This window comes from Lissotriton helveticus, chromosome 11 (assembly GCF_964261635.1).
Source record: "Lissotriton helveticus chromosome 11, aLisHel1.1, whole genome shotgun sequence".
NCBI lineage: Eukaryota > Metazoa > Chordata > Amphibia > Caudata > Salamandridae > Lissotriton > Lissotriton helveticus.
Window position 1 is genome coordinate 588,416,177 of NC_136072.1, and position 18,144 is coordinate 588,434,320.

Sequence of the window (18,144 nt, forward strand, 5' to 3'; positions counted from 1 at the left end):
CAGCGTTTGATTTACATGCCCTGGGCACACACAGTGCACCGTACTAAGGACTCAGTAGTAAATCAAATACGCCAAATGTGGAAACACCTATCTATAAACACAATTTAATGTAGGAGCACTTACACTTTAACACTGAACAGCAGTGAGAAACTGTGCAGAGGCACAAAACCAGCAAAATGGAGTCCAACATACCATTGAAAACCGGTGGTCAGAAAGCTAAAATACTGGGGAAGCACGCCAAAAGATGCCAGGTCCAACATGTGTCCCCTCCAACTGAAAGTAGGAAGAACTACCCAACCTCCTGGGAGTTCTTTTCACTAAAGCGGACGAACCTGGACAGACGCATAATTCAAATTCAAGCAGGCATTGGCAAAGCTAAAGGTTTGGCAGTCACCTTTGGAGATGGCTTTGCCAGTGCTTTTTTTTCATGGTGCAAGACTAAAAACTATGCCTTAAAAGGTATAAATGTTGAGGTCTGTCGACAAACAGTGCATATCCATCATACCCTCGGATTCAGTGAGAACTCACACTAACAGTGGCGTCAATTGGGGATATATGGTAGTCTTGAGACAACTTTATCGGTGCATTGTGTGGCATACAAGTGCCCCACCTTAATATATCTTAGTATAACTGCAGACATCAATAAAGGTTCCTATGACACTTGCTTATGTGAGTCCCAACAACTTTAACTTTGAAAAAAACAAGTGGTAATTCTAGCCCTACCGCTGAATGCCGGAAGAACTGCCTGCGCGTAAGTCTGCATCATCCTCAAGGTTGCAAACTAAAGATTATCATTCAAAGGCAGCTTGTATGGCTTACCAGAAGTATGCCACAAAGCGAACACTTTCCTTGTTCTGGTAAAAATCCCTTTTGTGAGCCAAACTCCAGATTTGTTTAGCCATACAGGTGTTAATAATCAGGTTCTCTGTGATTTGCTAATGCTAAAGGTGCCTCCTCTGTAAATTGTTCTTTTCCTGGTAATCTTATGCCTCAAAATGGGACTTTAGAGGTTTTGTGTTTATATTGATCCGTTTCCTTTACCAGTTCCCACACAAGCATTCCTGGTCTGCAATGTATGGCGTCCTTTATGAACAGATTCCAAAGCCAGAACAGCGGTATGAGGCTCCTGTAAAAGAGATTGAGGAAAGGTTGCACGTCCCCATTTTTCATGCTTTTAAATTGTTAGGGTACATTATTCAAACCCGCTGTGAGGATGTGTAAGAGGCACACGAATTGGCAATGGAAAAGAGCCTATATTCTAAATGAAGTGCAATTGGTAGAGGTGAGTAAGATTATCTTTTGTTTGAAAGATAGGAAGATAAGGCAGGAGAATGTTGAGCTCTTTACCTCTGCTCTGTATTGCTCATGCTCAGCGAGGGTGGGCGGTCCCCTCCTGAAACCTTTATGGTTGGTAGACTACTTTCACGAGTAGCTGGTGAATATCAAAGCTAGTTCAATACACCCATCGACTGCAAAGGAAAGCAGTGGCTGAGGGGAGAAGAGGGGTGGGGGACTCTTCACTTTGCTGCTGAGAACTGCCACTTATCTCTGTTTTCTTTCAGACAAGGACGAGTGCTCCAAGGACAATGGAGGGTGCCAGCACGACTGTGCCAACACCTTTGGAAGCTACACATGCCAGTGCCGCAGCGGCTTCATCCTGCATGACAACAAGCACGACTGTAAAGAAGGTGAGGGTGCCGGGTACCGACTAGTAGCCCTGGAGCAGCCTCTTCCTGCTCAGTGCCCTGTCTTTGGCTCACTGGTTTCTTTAACTCCTGTCCTCAAAATGAAGCATAATACTTCGCCCTCAATCATGCCAGCTTAGATGGAATTCCGTTTTAGTAGAATTGTGCTGTCCAGGACTACTTATTCATTCGTATGTGCAATACTTTGTGCCTTCAGCCTCTCTCCCCCTCCTTACCTTGTAATACTAGTAATGTCTTTCTTTAGTGTAACAGGAAAGTAATTTAATATCCCTAAAGGAAAACTGTTCATTTGATTAAATAGGTCAATATAGGTTTGTAGTTTTCTTGAACTATCAATGCAGTGTACTGAAAGATGATCATTCGTCTCCATGAGAGCTAATATTATCTGGAGCAAGATGAATTGTCGCAGTAAGAGGCAGTGAAACCAACTCGGTACTCTAGAGGTGGCCTTCAGAACTGGAGGCATACTCGAAGTGAGGCCTGCAAAAATAAACACAATGCTCCAGCCAAGGCCTCTAGAATTGGACACAGTGGGTAAATGAGGCCCTCCACAGCTCACGCTGTGCACAATATTAAACTGTGAACTATTTAGGGCCTCTAGCATGTGGTACAATACGTACATTGTGACCTCCATAGTTGGCTAAATTAATTGAAGATTTTTTATTTTTTTTATATTTTTATATAGAGTTTTATATAGTGCGAACTAGACCCGAATCGGGTATCAGAGCGCTTTACATAGCACCAGTTGCATTACATGAGGACACAATTATTTTATTGTTAGGCACAGGGGGATTAAGTAATTTGCCCGGAATCACAGGATGTTCAGCGTCATTGCTGAGACTCGAACCCAGTTCCCCAGATTCGAGGTCGACCGCCCTAGCCGTTAGGCCAGTTGCACTGAGAAGCACCCTAGCTGTTCTATCGATATTACGAGACTCTGCAACTGGTTGCATAAGGATATATAACATTTTTGGGACTTACTGGGTTTGTTCCAAAGTCAGGCATTCTTTTATTTTCCAATTAATTACATTCTGCCTCCATTTTAAATACTAGATTTCCTTGGATTGGCAAACATCTTGCTTGTTACATGTGTCTTCACTTAGAGTGCAAGTTATTCTTGTAACAGATTGTCCAAAATCAAAAGCATTAGACTTATAACACCATTGCATCCAACAAAACCACTGGCTTTGTTGATTTTGAATAAACAGCTGGATTTTAATATTTGGAGAGGGCAGAGCATGTTCATTGGATGAACCACTGATTTCACCACATTTCGGAAAAAGAATAGTAAACTGCTTGGAGCCAATGAAACATTACGTTTGAGATCACCAAGCAGCACAAGTTATCCTGAATCCTTAGTACACTTTGATGCCTCCATACCTCAGATAATCGTATGGTACATTTGAGGTCAATGTAAATATCCTGTATCAACACCTTTGCATTATAAAAGAAAAAACTATTTATTTACTAAATTCCACGAGACAAGCTTTGTCTAGTAAGATGGACACTGCTTCTATAACACTGAACAATAGACTTGGAAAGATAGAAAGAAGTATGATGGTAGGTTGACCCTAAGGGATCAAAACCTGGGAATCAAGGGCTTTCTAACTCAAGATAGATGAATCTACGGAGTGGACCTTGCTTTGGAGCCACATACTTCTAGAATAACCAAACCTGTAATTGAAATTTGACTGCCACAAACACCACAAAACAACAAAATAGTAACAGAGTGTTGTGGAATGTTTAATGGATACACTGAAAGCATTTATGAGGGCTTAGTTTTTGTCACCATATCATGGAGATTACCCAACCATTTCGCTGCATCAAATAATATCTGAGCATTCAGTCGGGTAATATGACTTTGCAATATAACAGCTCTCAACAGAAGGTATGAGGCATCTTCCTTCTGTAGGATGTGATTATGTCACTTGTGTTCCATGCTCCCTTGGAAGGTAAAACTATCAATGGGGACAATCTGATTAATGGTGGTGAATTCTAAATATGATTCCAGTAATATTAGCTGGGAGGACATCATCAACAACTTGTGTAGTTGTTGTTTCTCTGCTACAGCGAGAACCTGACTGTTTATTATGTGGAAGGTTATTGGACATGTATTTACAGTGCGGGATTGCAAATCGGCTCGTACTTCTTTTTCAAGATTATTCCTTTGGAAGGGGAGATTGATGATTAACAATTGGTTGCTAAAACTGTGGGTTCAGAGTTTATTTTTATTGACCTGATAGAGGATTTGGCCTTTCTTTGGGTCACAAGGAAGTTTCTTGTGAGACAGTGTCACTTCTGGGGGACTTCCGGATTGAGTAGCGCATCAATGTCATCGTAGTAAGAGATACTGCTTATATGATGAAGGTGAAATCTATTTATAGGGTCCTAGGACTTTGACTTCAAAACTTGTATTTTTACAATAGTGTTTCAATATTCTTTGTTGTATGATTGAAGGCAGTAAGGAGGGTGTGTACATTGCTTGGGTGAGTCTGGTATAGAGGCTTCATAGGAGAAAAGCCATGGGTGAGGGTTTCTAGAGGGTAAATTCTTTGTGGGAACATGATAATTGTTCTACTGGCTTTGACTTGCTGTCATAAGGATGGTCAATGGAGGCCAATGTATATCCAATAATTGCACTAAGGCATTAGTCGCAAGTGATACTGCCAAATTGTAGGTGGCTACTGGTTTATATAAAAGATGACATTCCCTAGTTTAGGCAGTGGAAGAAGCTTAAGTAAATAGAAAATGATGATTACTGGAAAGAATCTGTTTAGCAAGCACATTGGTAATGCATTTGAAATAATTAAAACAAATCTTCTGATAGAGACGTCTAGCCCCAGATAACATACCTTAGAATTATCCCCAGGTGCTAGCCTGGATCTGGAAATGTTTCCATATCAGTACCTCTACACATCAGTAGAGGGCACCAGGCGACTCTATACGATGTTGTCGACCGGATGTGACATTGTCTGAGTTCTTATAAGCTCTCCCCTGACGTCAGTTTCTTTCTTTCCATGCGGATCAGGAGTGCTGTACCTCTGCTCATTTTTGGCCTCTCTCGACGTTTGTCAATGATACAGTGTGTTTTTTTCTAGATATCTTCGAGGTTCCTGGGGTCTACAATGTCGAGCTCCCATCCTGTTTGCATGTGGGGTCTAGGTGCCCACCTTGACTCCAACGGTGCGGCTCATGTCTTCAGCTTCAGTTGTTGTCTCTGCTGGAGCACCGCATGACACTGGTAGCCGCACTGTGACAGTCACAGTCATCTTCTTCCTCCGAGGACCTGTCGAGAGCCAGCTTCTGAAGTCATTCGTCTTCGGTGTCTCCAGATAAGTCACGCCATAGACGGCCTGACTCGCCTCCTATTCCTACCAAGTTGGAGAGGGTGTCTATTCCAAGCCTTTTTTTCCCGGCACCTAGCCAAAGGTGGCTCAGATGAGGGACTACTATCTCTTCTTTCATGCCATTTTTGACTCTCAACTGCCCTCCAGCCAGCCTCTTGGCCCTGAGAAGGTCGGTGAGGCCTCCCGGGCCCTCCAAATCCGTGTCTGACTCCCTTTCTGCACCATTGCACAGCCCTTCGGAGTTCCCACCTGTGATTGGATCCGTCGGTGCTTACTCTGGCGTAAGTGACACCAATCGCCTCTACTTTGTCTCTTCTACCGAACGCAGAGGTGTCGTCTTCTTGATCCCGGTTGACGTCGGTAACAGCACCGGCGGACAGTCCCTTTTGGGCTACCTTCCACTTTCGGGTGAACCCCCTGCATTTTTCTCAATGGCACAAGGGTATTTTGTTTATGCGCATGCTCACTTAGGTGAGCTTCCTCCGGAGTTTCATTGGGCTTTTAACCTTGGTGGCGCTAGTGGCCTTGACTCTTCCCCATCCTCTGGCCTGTTTTCTCCTCCTCGCTTTAGAGGCTAGCTCGGCTTTTGCTCAGCTTTTACCGAGAGTTGATGTAGTTCTGGGGCTGCAGCCTCCTTTTGTGAAAAGACCATTGATCCCCTACTTGGGGTGTTCCAGCGGAGCCATCTGAGAACTGAGCCTGTGCTTCCCTTCAGTGAAACTCTCTTTGGTATTCTGTTGGGGCCTTGGGCTAAGCCCATTTCAAGGCCCTCTGTGGACAGTTCTATTTCTCATAGGCACCTTACTGCCCCTGGAGACCTGCTCTGCCTTTTCCATTCAGCATTCTCCGCGAAGCTTTACGGTTCAGACTGCTATAGCCTCCCCAACATCAGCACTGTGCCTGACGTTCATCCGGACAGAGAGTCTAAAGGGCTACATGCCTTGAGCCGATATATCTTTTCTGCTACCAGCTCCGCTATGCGGTCCCTTAATACAACTTGTGTTTTGGGCTGTTTTTCTCATGTATTGTGGGATTCGGTCTCACGCCTTCTCCACTCTGTCCCCAGTGAGTCTCGGGATATTCTTGTTCAGTTGATCAGGTGGCTACATTACTGATTCGTGGTGGCATATATTCCATGGAATATGTCGGGAAGGCTATAGCCCTTTTGGTAGCTTTTTGCCAGCGTGCCTGGCTACGTACCTCCGGCTTTTCTTAGGCTGTTCACTCCGCCTTGGTTTGAGAAAAATCTTAAGCCCCGATTGCTATACCGTGCTCTCTGGCTGGAGATGGTCTCCTTCATGTTTAGTTTTGTTGCGTGAGCCGTTTTAGGGCAGTATCAGTTAGCTCCTTTTCCCTCGTCCCTTCCTGTGCTGTCCGGTGTGGTGCCCTGTCCTGCCCCAGCAGGTATTTTCTTTTCTTTAATTCTTATCCTGTCAAAGACAGGTTGTGGTCCCTGGTTGTTTTCTGGCATATATCTTAATTTTTGACCCTTTTCGTCTATGCTGGTGGCTAAATGGTGTTCTTTGCTTTCTACCCATGTTCTGATTGGGGTGTTTTCATGGTGTTGTGCAGATGCACTGTTGCCTTGTTCCCTGTCCAACAGGGTACTTAGTCTGTATGCTTTACAGTTATTCCTCAATATGTTTGACGCCGTAGTACCCCTTATTGGTGACTCCATATGCCGTGCTTGGTGCACTGGTGCAAGTCGGAAGATAGTGCACTGGGATTCTCCCCTCCTATACCACTCCCTGTTTTTTGAGTGTTCGCCGCACGGGCGAGGGGGTTCTTTCCACTCTGTCTGGTGCCCTTCTTTCCTAGCAGCTGCAAGGGAAGGGGCATGTTTCTTGGCTCACAGTTTTGTCCTGTTCTGCCCGGAGTTGTGTTCTTTCTTTCTCTCTTAAGGCGTTAGCACTTCTTGTGCTTGTTCTCGCTATACACGGTCTCTCTCTCTCTCTCTCTCTCTCTCTCCCTCTCCCTTAGCACTTCTTGTGTTTGTTCTCGCTATACACGGTCTCTCTCTCTCTCTCTCTCTCTCTCTCTCTCTCTCTCTCTCTCTCTCTCTCTCTCTCTCTCTCTCTCTCTCTCTCTCTCTCTCTCTCTCTCTCCCCCTCCCTCTCCCTCTCCCTCTCCCTCTCCCTCTCCATCTCCCTATCCCTCTCCCTCTCCCCCTCCCCCTCCCCCTCCCTCTCCCTTAGCACTTCTTGTGCTTGTTCTCGCTATACACGGTCTCTCTCTCTTTCTCTCTCTCTCTCTCTCTCCCTCTCTCTCTCTCTCCCTCTCCCTCTCAAAATAAGAATTTTGGAACATCTCAGGGCCATACAGAATAGAGACCCCACATATCCAGTGGCAAGGCATTTCGAGAAATTTCATGACAGCAACAGAGATCTTTTGAGTTTTTTCTATATGGATCAAATGCCCCTAAATGTGAGAGGAGGGAATTGAGTCCTGCAGCTACGCAGATTAGAGTTGCGGCACATCATTGAAAATCAGACCAAAAGGCCAGGTGGTCTAACTAGTGGTGAGGAGATTGCCGTACATCTGTAATGCTCTACGCATATTAATATTAATATTGCATGAATGCTCATAATTGCTCTTCATTAGGGATTCCAAACAGTCACCAGTACCTGATTGCATAAACAATACACGTGCAAAAATAATTGCTGATGTAAAATAAGGCCCATCGAGGGCAAATCTTTTGCGTATACTTGTAGACTGTGGGTTACTGCCCATCCAGGGCGTTATGTTTTACTTTGCGTAATGTTCAGTCACACGTGGAATTTATAACAGTAGATGTATGCTGTACATGATGTGGTTTGACTTTTGCTTTACTACTTTGTATGTTTAGTAATGGCCGACACCTTTGCGAATGGAATCTGGGTGTCCTTTGTTTTTGTTTATGTTTTATGCACTGTACTATATAAACTTTCCTCATGGCATCGCCGGCCACTATTGAGAAAGGCGGCAAGCCGAAACGCGTCTGGAGTTGTATTTCAAACCCAAATATATATATATATATTTATATATCCCCCAAAACAACGCCCTGTGCCTATAAGAACGCACTCCGCAAAGGATGGTTTCAACAGGAAACTTTATTTGAAAGTTCAGCACCTCTGTCCTCAGTTTTCTTAACCCAATGCGTTTCGGAGCTGCTTGCTCCTTCTTCCTGGGGTATACACACTGCCAGTCCTCGGCAGCACTTCAAACAGCCCCTTAATGAGCCTCACAGGTGAGTATTTCAAACTACCCATTGTGGGATTTGTAGTGCAATCAATTCATCCCCGCCAGTGGGGGCCGCAGTGCTGCAGTTTCTTTTGTGACATTTAGAGCCCTCCAGTGGGCCTCAGGGCAGGAGTCTGATCTTTCAATATTCACATCCTTCGCGCTGTTTTAGGCTCCGACATAATTTCTGAACCCGCAGACCGTTTGCAGTACATGGGCGGTGCAGATCTCCACGGCCAGACTGCCACGCAAACTAATCTCTTATATATATGTTTGAGCCCTATATTATGCCTACTTCTGTGGCTGGAAGCTTGGCCCAGTAGTTTTAGCTGTTGTCCTTAGCCTTCCGCCTCAGTCTCTTGAACCAGTTTTCCTTCCAGGGGCCGCTGTAGGTCTATGTTTATCTGGAGTGTTCTTCCCACTTGTCTTGTTCTTCTGCCATGTATTTTCTCCCATGTCTTTGCACGGCTGCGGATTCGGTTCCATGTGGGGTTATCCCTGAGTTTTCTGGTGGGATGTTTTCTTTCACCCCTCCCTTCCTGGCAAGTGGTCTCTCTTTTTCTTTTGCATACTGGATAGCCTAGTCGAGGATATTTCTTGGAATCAGTTTGCAAGCCCTTGCTGGGATGGTATTGCTTGGGTATCTATTCTAAGGTAAGGAACCTGCTGCTAGATGTCTCTATCAGATGAATAAGTTACTTACCTTCGGTAATGCCTTATTTGGTAGAGGCTAGATCTAGCCGCAGATTCCTTGCCGACTCACCCATCCTCCTCGCTCTGCGAACTGATTCTCCCCTTCTTCCTGTTCCATTCATACACCCTTGTGCCTTTTGTTTAAAAAATAAATAAATAAAATGCAGAGTGGAGACCAAGAAGGACAATCCATACTTCCAGTTGTTCTTCATATAATTGGTTTTCAAAAAGAGGGCTCTTTTTGGGCACGCTGTTACCAGAGCAGTTTCTATATGTTGCTCCGCCTTTTAGCGCAGAAAGTAGTCATGGGAGAAACTGACGTCAGCGTGTCAGGAGAGGGTTTATATGGACTCTGATGATGTCACAGCCAATGCGCGACTTCATACAGAGTCGCCGGGCGCCCTTTACTGACACGCAGAGGTACTGCTGTAGAAAGATTTCCGGATCCAGTCGGTCACCTGGGGATAATTCTAAGGTAAGGAATCTGCTGCTAGATCTAGTCTCTACCAGATAAGACATTACCAAAGGTAAGTAACCTATTCCTTAATGCTAAGGCAGTGTCAGCTTTGCAGATGAGAACTCCTTTTCACAAAGCGCCAAAGATAGGGTAGTAAAGGTTTCTTTAGTATTTGGGGTTTTTAAGGGTATTGGGTGGTAAGTGTGTTTTTAGTATTTAAGGGTTCGGTAAGAGTAGGGTGGTAAGGGTATTTTTAGGGTTACATGGTGGGTAAGGGAATACAGCGGTATGTGTGTGTCTGCGTATATATATATATATATATATATATATATATACTAGCAGCCCGTCCCGACGTTGTCAGGGGTAGAAAATGTATGTCTGCAATGTTTGTAATGTTAAAGTATAATTTATTGTAATATTTCACGGTATACAACATTTTTTGTTTCATTTGAATGTGGACATAGAATAAATTGATTAAGAACATTGCCGGTCCTAGAGAGTGCTACATATAACTGTCCATGAGTGAAGCAGTCTTCTCGTAAGTCTATGCCTATGACTTTGTAAGTTTGACCTTGAGATTTTTTAATGGCAGAAGCAAAGGCAATGTTAATAGGGAACTGCAAGCGTTTAAACTGAAATGGTAGATCAGTAGGTATCATGTATGCGTGGAATGTGAGCTAATTGGCCTGCTGCAGGGCCAGAGAGAGTAATTGCTTTAATGACATAGGGCAAAAGATCATCAACTTTTAGGCGTGTACCATTGCATAGATTTGGCGGATGTAGGTTGCGTAATAACATAATAGGAATCCCAACTTTAAGTTTGAGCAAATGAGGTGAAAGTCCTGTAAGTTTAGGAATTTTTGTGGATAATGTACGGCGTCTTGAGTTTCTAACACTGTGTCAATGGATTTATAGACTTTAGTGTCCCCTTGGATTTTTTTGTAGTATGTGATCATTAATATGGTTTACATTTGTGTTTCTGGGTGCAACAATAGCTCTTTCGCTAATCCATTGGTAGTGTTTATCACCAATATGTTCAATGTTGGGGTATACATGATGTATGAGTTTATCTAAGTTAGAGACAGGCGTACCTAATTGAATATATATATATATATATATATTTTTTTGAAAACCTTTATTAAAAGCGAGTTCAGTTACAATCGATACAAAGCAGAACATCATAATCAGCCATCGGAACAGGTTCAAACAGAGCAAAGCAATTAGACCATGGCAGTGCAAATTTCCGTCCCACAAATGTTCGGTTGCAACCCAGGAGAGCTATTTTATCAGAAAACAACAGGATGAATGAAGGTTTAATTTTAAGATGAAGTAGAAGGGCAGGATCTGTGGCAGTATCTGTAGATCAGAACAAATCATGGAAAGTTCAAGGGGCAGGATGATCGTAGTCCAGGAGAACTGCCAGTGGGACGTAATGATTCCACTCGGTACCAGGATAATCAAAAAACAAAAACAAACGGCAGTCCGCCCACCAACAGTTCCCGATTGCCATAACAAAGCAGTCTAAATCCCCCTTAAGGATCGAACTAGCAATTGCACAGAAAACTACCCCCACAAAGATCCCAAAGAAAGAAAAGGAGAAAATAGAATTAGCCAAGAACAAGAAGATAAGGAGGCCATAGAAACAAAGAAAAAGAAGAAAACAACAACACCCCGCCCCCATCCCCCCACCCTGCACCCCTGCATGTGGCTACGGCCCACCCCCCCAGCAGCGTGCCTGTCGCCCATTGTGAACCCGAAATATAGACAAGATTAAGAGAACTAAGGAAATAAGAAGGGAGAAGGAAGAAATAACCAACAGCCCACAAGAGGGAAAGAGACATGGGGGAGACTCCCCGTACGGGAGCCCCAACCCCCCCCCCCCCCGCCCACCTTTAAATCAATCAGAAAACAAATAGACAATATTGGGAGCACCTACTTAAACAGGATGTATCAGTCGCTACATAGTCAAAGTCCCATGGAGGGGGCATAAGGCACTCCCAACCACAGAAATGGCGCCCTACGCACATTCGACTCTCACAGGGAAACAGGATCAATGATGCAGGTCCCGCCCGCCCCAAAATGCCGGACCGGGGTAGAAACCACACAGTGAAACAGTCATGGCAGTCCAGGAATAACCAAAACCTCTCCAAAAGGCACATTAAAAGAGCAATCAGCCACCATCGATCGTAGTCCAAGGAATACACTGTCCTGTAGCCGATCCGCCGTGAGACATCAGGAAGACCCCCCCAAGGGGAGCAAGTCCACAATGTCGCCATCAGTAAGCCACCGCTACGTCGAGCCGCAGTCTCGCCGTGATAGCAGTAACCTTTACCACAGCGAAAGTGGCGAATGAAGCTGGTGACGGCCCCAAGAAACCTCGATTCAATAATAATCAGGACTACTTCTCATCATCACCAGAATATAGGGCCGCGGCCCCTTAGAGAAGTACAGTCGCCGTCCTCCGGCCTCCAATACACCCAGTCGCCGCCACAAGGTATAATCCATCGGATCGCCACTGTTCCAACAAGCAGCGCCACGGCACCACACGGGCAGGCTCAGGATTCTTCGGTCCCTTTCCAGTCAAGATGGCGGATTGTCTGTGTATCAGCAATAGGCAACACAGGATGCCCTCCTCCCCATCACCAAGTATCGTTAGCGGGCCCCCCCAGCCCAAAAAGGCACAGTAATATCGTGCACTCGCCAGCGCCCATGAGCTGGAGATAAAACGTCGATTTAATTTGCAGGCATGCAGAATGCTCCAGACAGGCAGGGAGCAAATCTCGGAGTCCGGCAGCCAACAAAAATCGCTGGGGGGGGGGGGGGAGTAATGAGGGAGGAGAAGCAAGCAGCACAGGAGAATTGTGCAGTGCACCTGGAAAGGGCTGCGGCGGTGTCGAGGGTATTTTCAGGCTCCCAGGCGGGAGACCGGCGCCTCACAAGTCGATGTGTCCGCTGTTGTTGCACTGGCGGTCGGGTGCAGCGAAACGCGAGGTCCCGGTCGCCGGCATCAGGCAGGCCGCCCTGCTCTGACGAGCGTATCTCCGTCCCCGGAGCCAGAAATTTCGCCGGAATCGGACGCCTCACCTCGGCGTCCCCTCCGACGCACGGAAGCTCCGCGCTCTCACTGGGCAGGCAAGCAGAACAGGCGGCGAGGAGGGAAGGTCGGCGGAGCCGGGACTCGGTGCGGCCATCTTGGCCGCCGGCCCGGCTCCGCCCCCCCAATTGAATATTAACGTTGTCATTAGTGTTTGGTAGGTCTCCATTTCCAACTTGTAGTAGAAGGTCAGCAAAGTGACTATCTCCACCTCCTAAATGTGTCCTCGTGTTAGTGCGTAAGGTTAGAGTTTGCACTGAGTCCCGCAGGTGTGATGCTTTTAAACATGCTTTTACTATATCAGCACGTGTTTCCCTTGGAACAACGGGAAGAGTTTGTCTGAAGTCACCAGCAAACACAAAAGTGACACCACCCATTATGAGAGTTGAACTCCTAATATCTTTTAGAGTTCTGTTAACGGCGTCTATATGTGCGCGGTGTGTCATAGTACATTCGTCCCACATGATAAGAGACACACTTTGAAGTAGTATGCCTAAAGGGCTATTTTTCCGTACAGAGCATGTAGATTACTTTTCAAGTGAAAGAGTTAAAAGTAGTTTAAAAGTTGAATGTGCCGTTTTGCCTCCAGTAAGCAAAGTAGCTGCTATTCCAGATGATGCAACAGCAAGAGGTAATAGTCCTAAAGAGCGTACTTTGGCAAGTATAAGGTTGATTAAGTAAGTCTTTCCAGTCCCGCCAGGTGCATCCAAAAAGAATATTTTCCCTTGCTTTGTTTGAACACTTTAAAGAATGGAGTTGTATGCGACTGTCTGATCAGGGACTACATTTGGCAAATGTTGTGCAATGTATTCATGTAGTTTTTCTATAGAATCATGGTTTTCTGTTGGGTTGTATAGTGAATGGTTTGTTCTGTCTGTTGGTGGCAGTTTGAAATCAGTTAAATATTTTTCACTTAAGAGATAGAGTCTTCTATTTGTATTAGTCCTTGGTTAAAAATGTCCTCAGTGATTGTTATTGAGTTATTATGTGTTTGTATACGTTTAGTGTGTAGTATATCTTCACATAAATGATGTTTGTATGCGTTCCATAAAGCCATAGGATCAGATGGGTTACAAAACAACAGAATAGTAGCAAACAACTGACGTAGCTTTGATGGTGAATCGGAAAGAGCAGCATCACGTAATGTATGTTTCCAATTGTCATTGTCTTCAATGAGTCTGAGAACTTTACACGCTGCTTGATAGGTAGGGAATAAGTGTCATTAACTGTTAAAAGACTGTCGAAACTTGTAGGTTCCCAAACATGTTGCAAAAGTAGGCGTAAGTGGAAGCACTCAGATTGGTTTGGGTGAATAGTGTACATTCTTCCAAGAGCTGAGTCTTTTTTAACCCCAGGGTGTCCTAAAATGTCTTTGCCCCGTTTTCTACGTGTAAATGTAGAATTAGCCCAGGTATAGTATTGTGGTACTTCTTGGTATAGCAATGTTTTTGCAAAAGTGTCTGTGTCACATAATTTGAAAAAGGCAGTAAGCATTGTGGGTGTTGGCTTGTCTGCTATGCGTGTAATGTTTTTCTCATTAAAGTATACTCTTTGTTCATTTGGTAGATGAACAGCTAGATGCGTGACAGTGGAATGCCTTTCATGAATGTGAAACTCTAGAAGGCGCCACACAGCTTCAGAAGTGCTAATATAGCGTCCATTTACATATGTTTCTATCTCATTGTGTTTATTTTCCAGAGTAGCAGTTGCTTGATCTGATCCTTTGTTAATATATTTGCAAATATATTTGATAGCTTTAACTGATTGGCAGTATTCAATATTAATGTGAGCGTTGAAAGTGCGAGACAGTACAGCTGAATATGGAACTACCCACTGAATATTGATAGTGACTTCTTGTCCTCTAATAGTCATTATGAGTGTATGTCCACCATCTTGGGGTCTCCTTCGACGGTAAATCAGATAACCATTAACACCAGTTTCAGTTTCATTAGTGAGTGTGCGTGGGTATTTTTTAATACAAATTCCATTTTTCATACATGGGGAAAGAATGTTGAGTTCACCACATGGGCCGTGTATCATGTGTTTTTTTACAATGCTAAATAGTTCTGGATCGTTGATGGGATGAGGCAGCTCTGCGGATATAATATGATCCACCTCGTCTGGCTGTACTTTTGGCTCAAGCCACAATAAGATGTGTACGTGAGGCAGTCCTCTTTTTTGCCATTCAATAGTAAATATGTAAGCTTTTGCATATCCAAACATAGCTTTTTGTGTTAATAATTTCATTAGTACTTTGACCTTTAAATTGAAAACACGTGCAACAATGTCATTTCTATCGCATGACTTTTGTTTTTGGAATAATTGTGCTTTAATTTCTGGCCATTCTGGATTGCATGTAAAAGTGATGAACAAATCAGGTCTGCCAAAGTGCCTGACGTATGTCATAGCATCTTGTGTCTTTTCATGCATGTACCTTGGTGAGCCTGTGAAGGTAGCTGGTAAAATAACGTGTTGTCCAATATCTAAAGCATTAATGTTTTGATCTTGATTGAGTGCATCTTTTAAATTGATGTAGTTATCTGCGCGTAGTTGTGTTTGATTGCGGCGGATAAAGGCTAGTCTTTCTGTGATCATCTTTGCCATCATATCCACAATGGATTCCTGAACCAATGCAAGGTATTGAAAGTATTGTTTCGAACCATAAGAGTATAGGCATAGTACTGCATGCATGTAACTGTTTTGTTATTAACAGAGTGTGTCTGTGGTATATTGAGACAGTAACCATCTTCACCTCTAGTGAATAGAAGGGGGTATTGTAAAGGATCATATGATCTGTGTAAGCGCTGCGAGGCCTCAGGGTAGTTATGCGCTATACAAGTGTAATTTTTCATTTCATTTCATTTCTGTGTAATTCTGATACTTTATGTAATTGTCCATCTCTGGTATGTAAGACAATGTCGCATGGTCCTTTGTTTTCCTTGACTAAAAGAACTGCAACCTCATCGGTAGTTGGTGCATTATATCTTCCAGGATGAGTATTTGCCGGATGTTGATCTGCATGTATAATAATAGTGAAATCTTCCTCATGTGAATGTAACTCATAGTTGTATTTGAGAGACTGAATGTAGGTGTTATGGTTGTGTAATGTGTCTTGTAGTTGTTCAATAAGCTGGGTGTTTAGATTTGGCAGCATGTGTGAGCGTAGGTCAATTTGTTGTTGTTGAGATAGAAAATATATTTGTAAAAACTGTGGAGGCTTGCTTGGTTGTGGAGTCAGACTGCCAATTAAGTGGTATAATTGGCCATGTGTTTTAAAAGTGGGCATAAAATTTCCCTCTTTTACTTCATTAGCCCCAAAGGATGTCATTTGGAATAGAGTATTGTAACGGTGTGTGTTTGCTAAGAAATTATTTGAAAGTGGGCGAGTGCCATAAGTAGTTGTCTAATGATTTGAGGTGGATCTTGAATGTTGTTGATAACGCCCTTTCCTGATGAGCAGCAAAGCCCTTGAGGTTCAGCTTTCCATTTAAGTGCGTAGCACTTGTTACAGACATTGTTTATGTAGTCTGTAAGTGGGTTGTAGTGGAATGCAGATCTGAGACTGTGTGCTGTGTGCGTTATTGGTGGCAAATTGAGTTGTGTAAGTTGCTGTTCATGTTGGTCTGTTGTTATTATTACATTTTTTGTTGGATGTATGTTGTGTGTGTCGTTATGGTCAGTATGAGTGTAATGTATAGGTATGTCATTTACAATGTGGTTTGTGTGTATAGTGCTGGATGTTGTGAGTCAATCATTCCTGTGAGAAACTGTGAGCGTGGCATATTTTGCACATGAAAAACAGCAGAGGTTGAGGGATTAGAGACGGTGTTTAACATTTGCTCCTTATTTTCCTGAGAATTGCGTACACGTTTATTTTTTTGTGCGCGTGTTTTATAAGTTTCCCTTGCAAGTTGTGTTTTGAGCTTTACCATTGTAAAGTTTATCTTGCAATTGAGTATGTAAATCCCGTTAAATGGTTAATATTTAAACTGTGTGTATGACTAGTTTGAAAAGTAAGTGTTATTGAGTGTGGTTGTGCATGCAGTGTTAAGTGTGACGTTAATATGTGTGAATGTAAGTATTTTGTGCTTTGTCATTTTTTTTTTGTGCAGCGTGAATGTGCGTTTGTGTGCCTGTTTCAGTGCCTGTGCGTTGTCCCTCTGTGCTCCTTCTGTGTGTTTGTAACTGTTCTTTAATATGTGTGTATGTAAGTACAGTGTGCTTTGTAAGTATTAAATTGTGTGCAGCGTGACTGGGCGTTTCTGTGTGCCTGTTTCAGTGCCTGTGCGTTGTCCCTAGAAGTTGCTCCCTCTGTGTGTTTGTAAATTTTCTTTAATATGTGTGTATGTAAGTTCTGTGTGCTTTGTAAGTGTTAAATTGTGTGCAGCGTGACTGGGCGTTTCTGTGTGCCTGTTTCAGTGCCTGTGCGTTGTCCCTCGAAGTTGCTCCTTCTGTGTGTTTGTACGTATTTTTTATATATTTTTCTGTGCGTTTTGTAAGGCTGGTTTAATTTGGTGTGCGTTGCCTGTATTTGTATCTTCTTGTTTGTGCCTGCACGCAATGTGCGTTGTCGAGTGCCTGTTTGAGTGCCTCTGCGTCGTCGGTATGTTTATTCCCTTCGTTGTTGTTTGTGCGTGTTGATTGACAAATGCTTTCCCGTCAATGTGCATGCGTGATGAAGTTGAATGTTTGTCGTGTGTGAAAGTTCTCCTTTTTAGGTCTCGGCTAGTAACGCGCGAAGCGCGTTCTCGCCAGAGTACTATAGTTGTCGTCTCAGCCCACAACGAGCTGGAAAGTGGAGACAAGACCTGGCCGTGCGCGCAGCGTTGTCCCATAGGATAACGTTGGGCACGTGTGCTTTTGCATGGCAGACAGAGGCGGATCGTGACGTGCGCCTCGTGGAATGCAGGGGGAGTCTGTTTGCCGTCCCCGGGCTGCGGCTGCCTCCTCTTCCCCCCTCCCTGCATTCGAGTCTCTGTTGGTCAGTTTAGCGAGCACTTGGGAGTTCTGCAATGTTCGGTCTGTTTAATGGATGTGGGAAGATAATGCGCTTTCAGTGTATTAAAAGTATAAGTATTTAACAGGAGTAAGTTTATTTGAACATTAGGAGTTGTTTTTCGGCTGCTCAGATAGATTGTCCACCAGCTCTTATGCTGAGACCTGGGCAGTCGATTTCCTCGCTGATGCAATTGATAGCTATCCTAACTCGATCCGGTAAAGATAAATAAAAAGCCAGAGCTGAGTGTGTGTTCCTGGTACACGGTCCAACTGTTGTGATGAGGTCTCTTGCATTGAAAGACCGGGGTCATTTTACACTTTGCTTTCGCTTCCTTTATATCTGCTGTCTGCTGTTAGGTTCCAACTCTACTGCTTTAGGCTAACGCTTGAATTGTTGCTTCCCAAGAAACGCTTGAATTTCTTAAGGGGTAAAGGGAATATCGGTGTCCCGTGGTTTACCTACTATGCGGAAGGTCTTGAAATGGGAAAAATAGAAGTGCAGACACTGTAAACCGGAGTACTTGCGTGTTTCTCAGAAGTACCAGTACACTCCACTTAAATATATTACGTCAGTTTTGAATAGTGCCGGTACTCTCCCTCTCAAAATAAAAGTGCCGATACTCCGTACCG

The 18,144-nt window shown here is 44.0% G+C and overlaps 1 protein-coding gene across 1 annotated transcript in view; it reads left to right on the top strand.

Moving 5' to 3' along the window:
- BMP1 (bone morphogenetic protein 1) overlaps window positions 1-18,144 on the top strand; it is a 569,977-nt gene that overhangs the window by 488,794 nt on the left and 63,039 nt on the right. Inside the window, exon 16 of the mRNA XM_078666375.1 lies at window positions 1,563-1,688. Within this exon, the coding sequence (XP_078522501.1) occupies window positions 1,563-1,688 (126 nt within the window). The remainder of the gene's footprint in view (window positions 1-1,562; window positions 1,689-18,144) is intronic.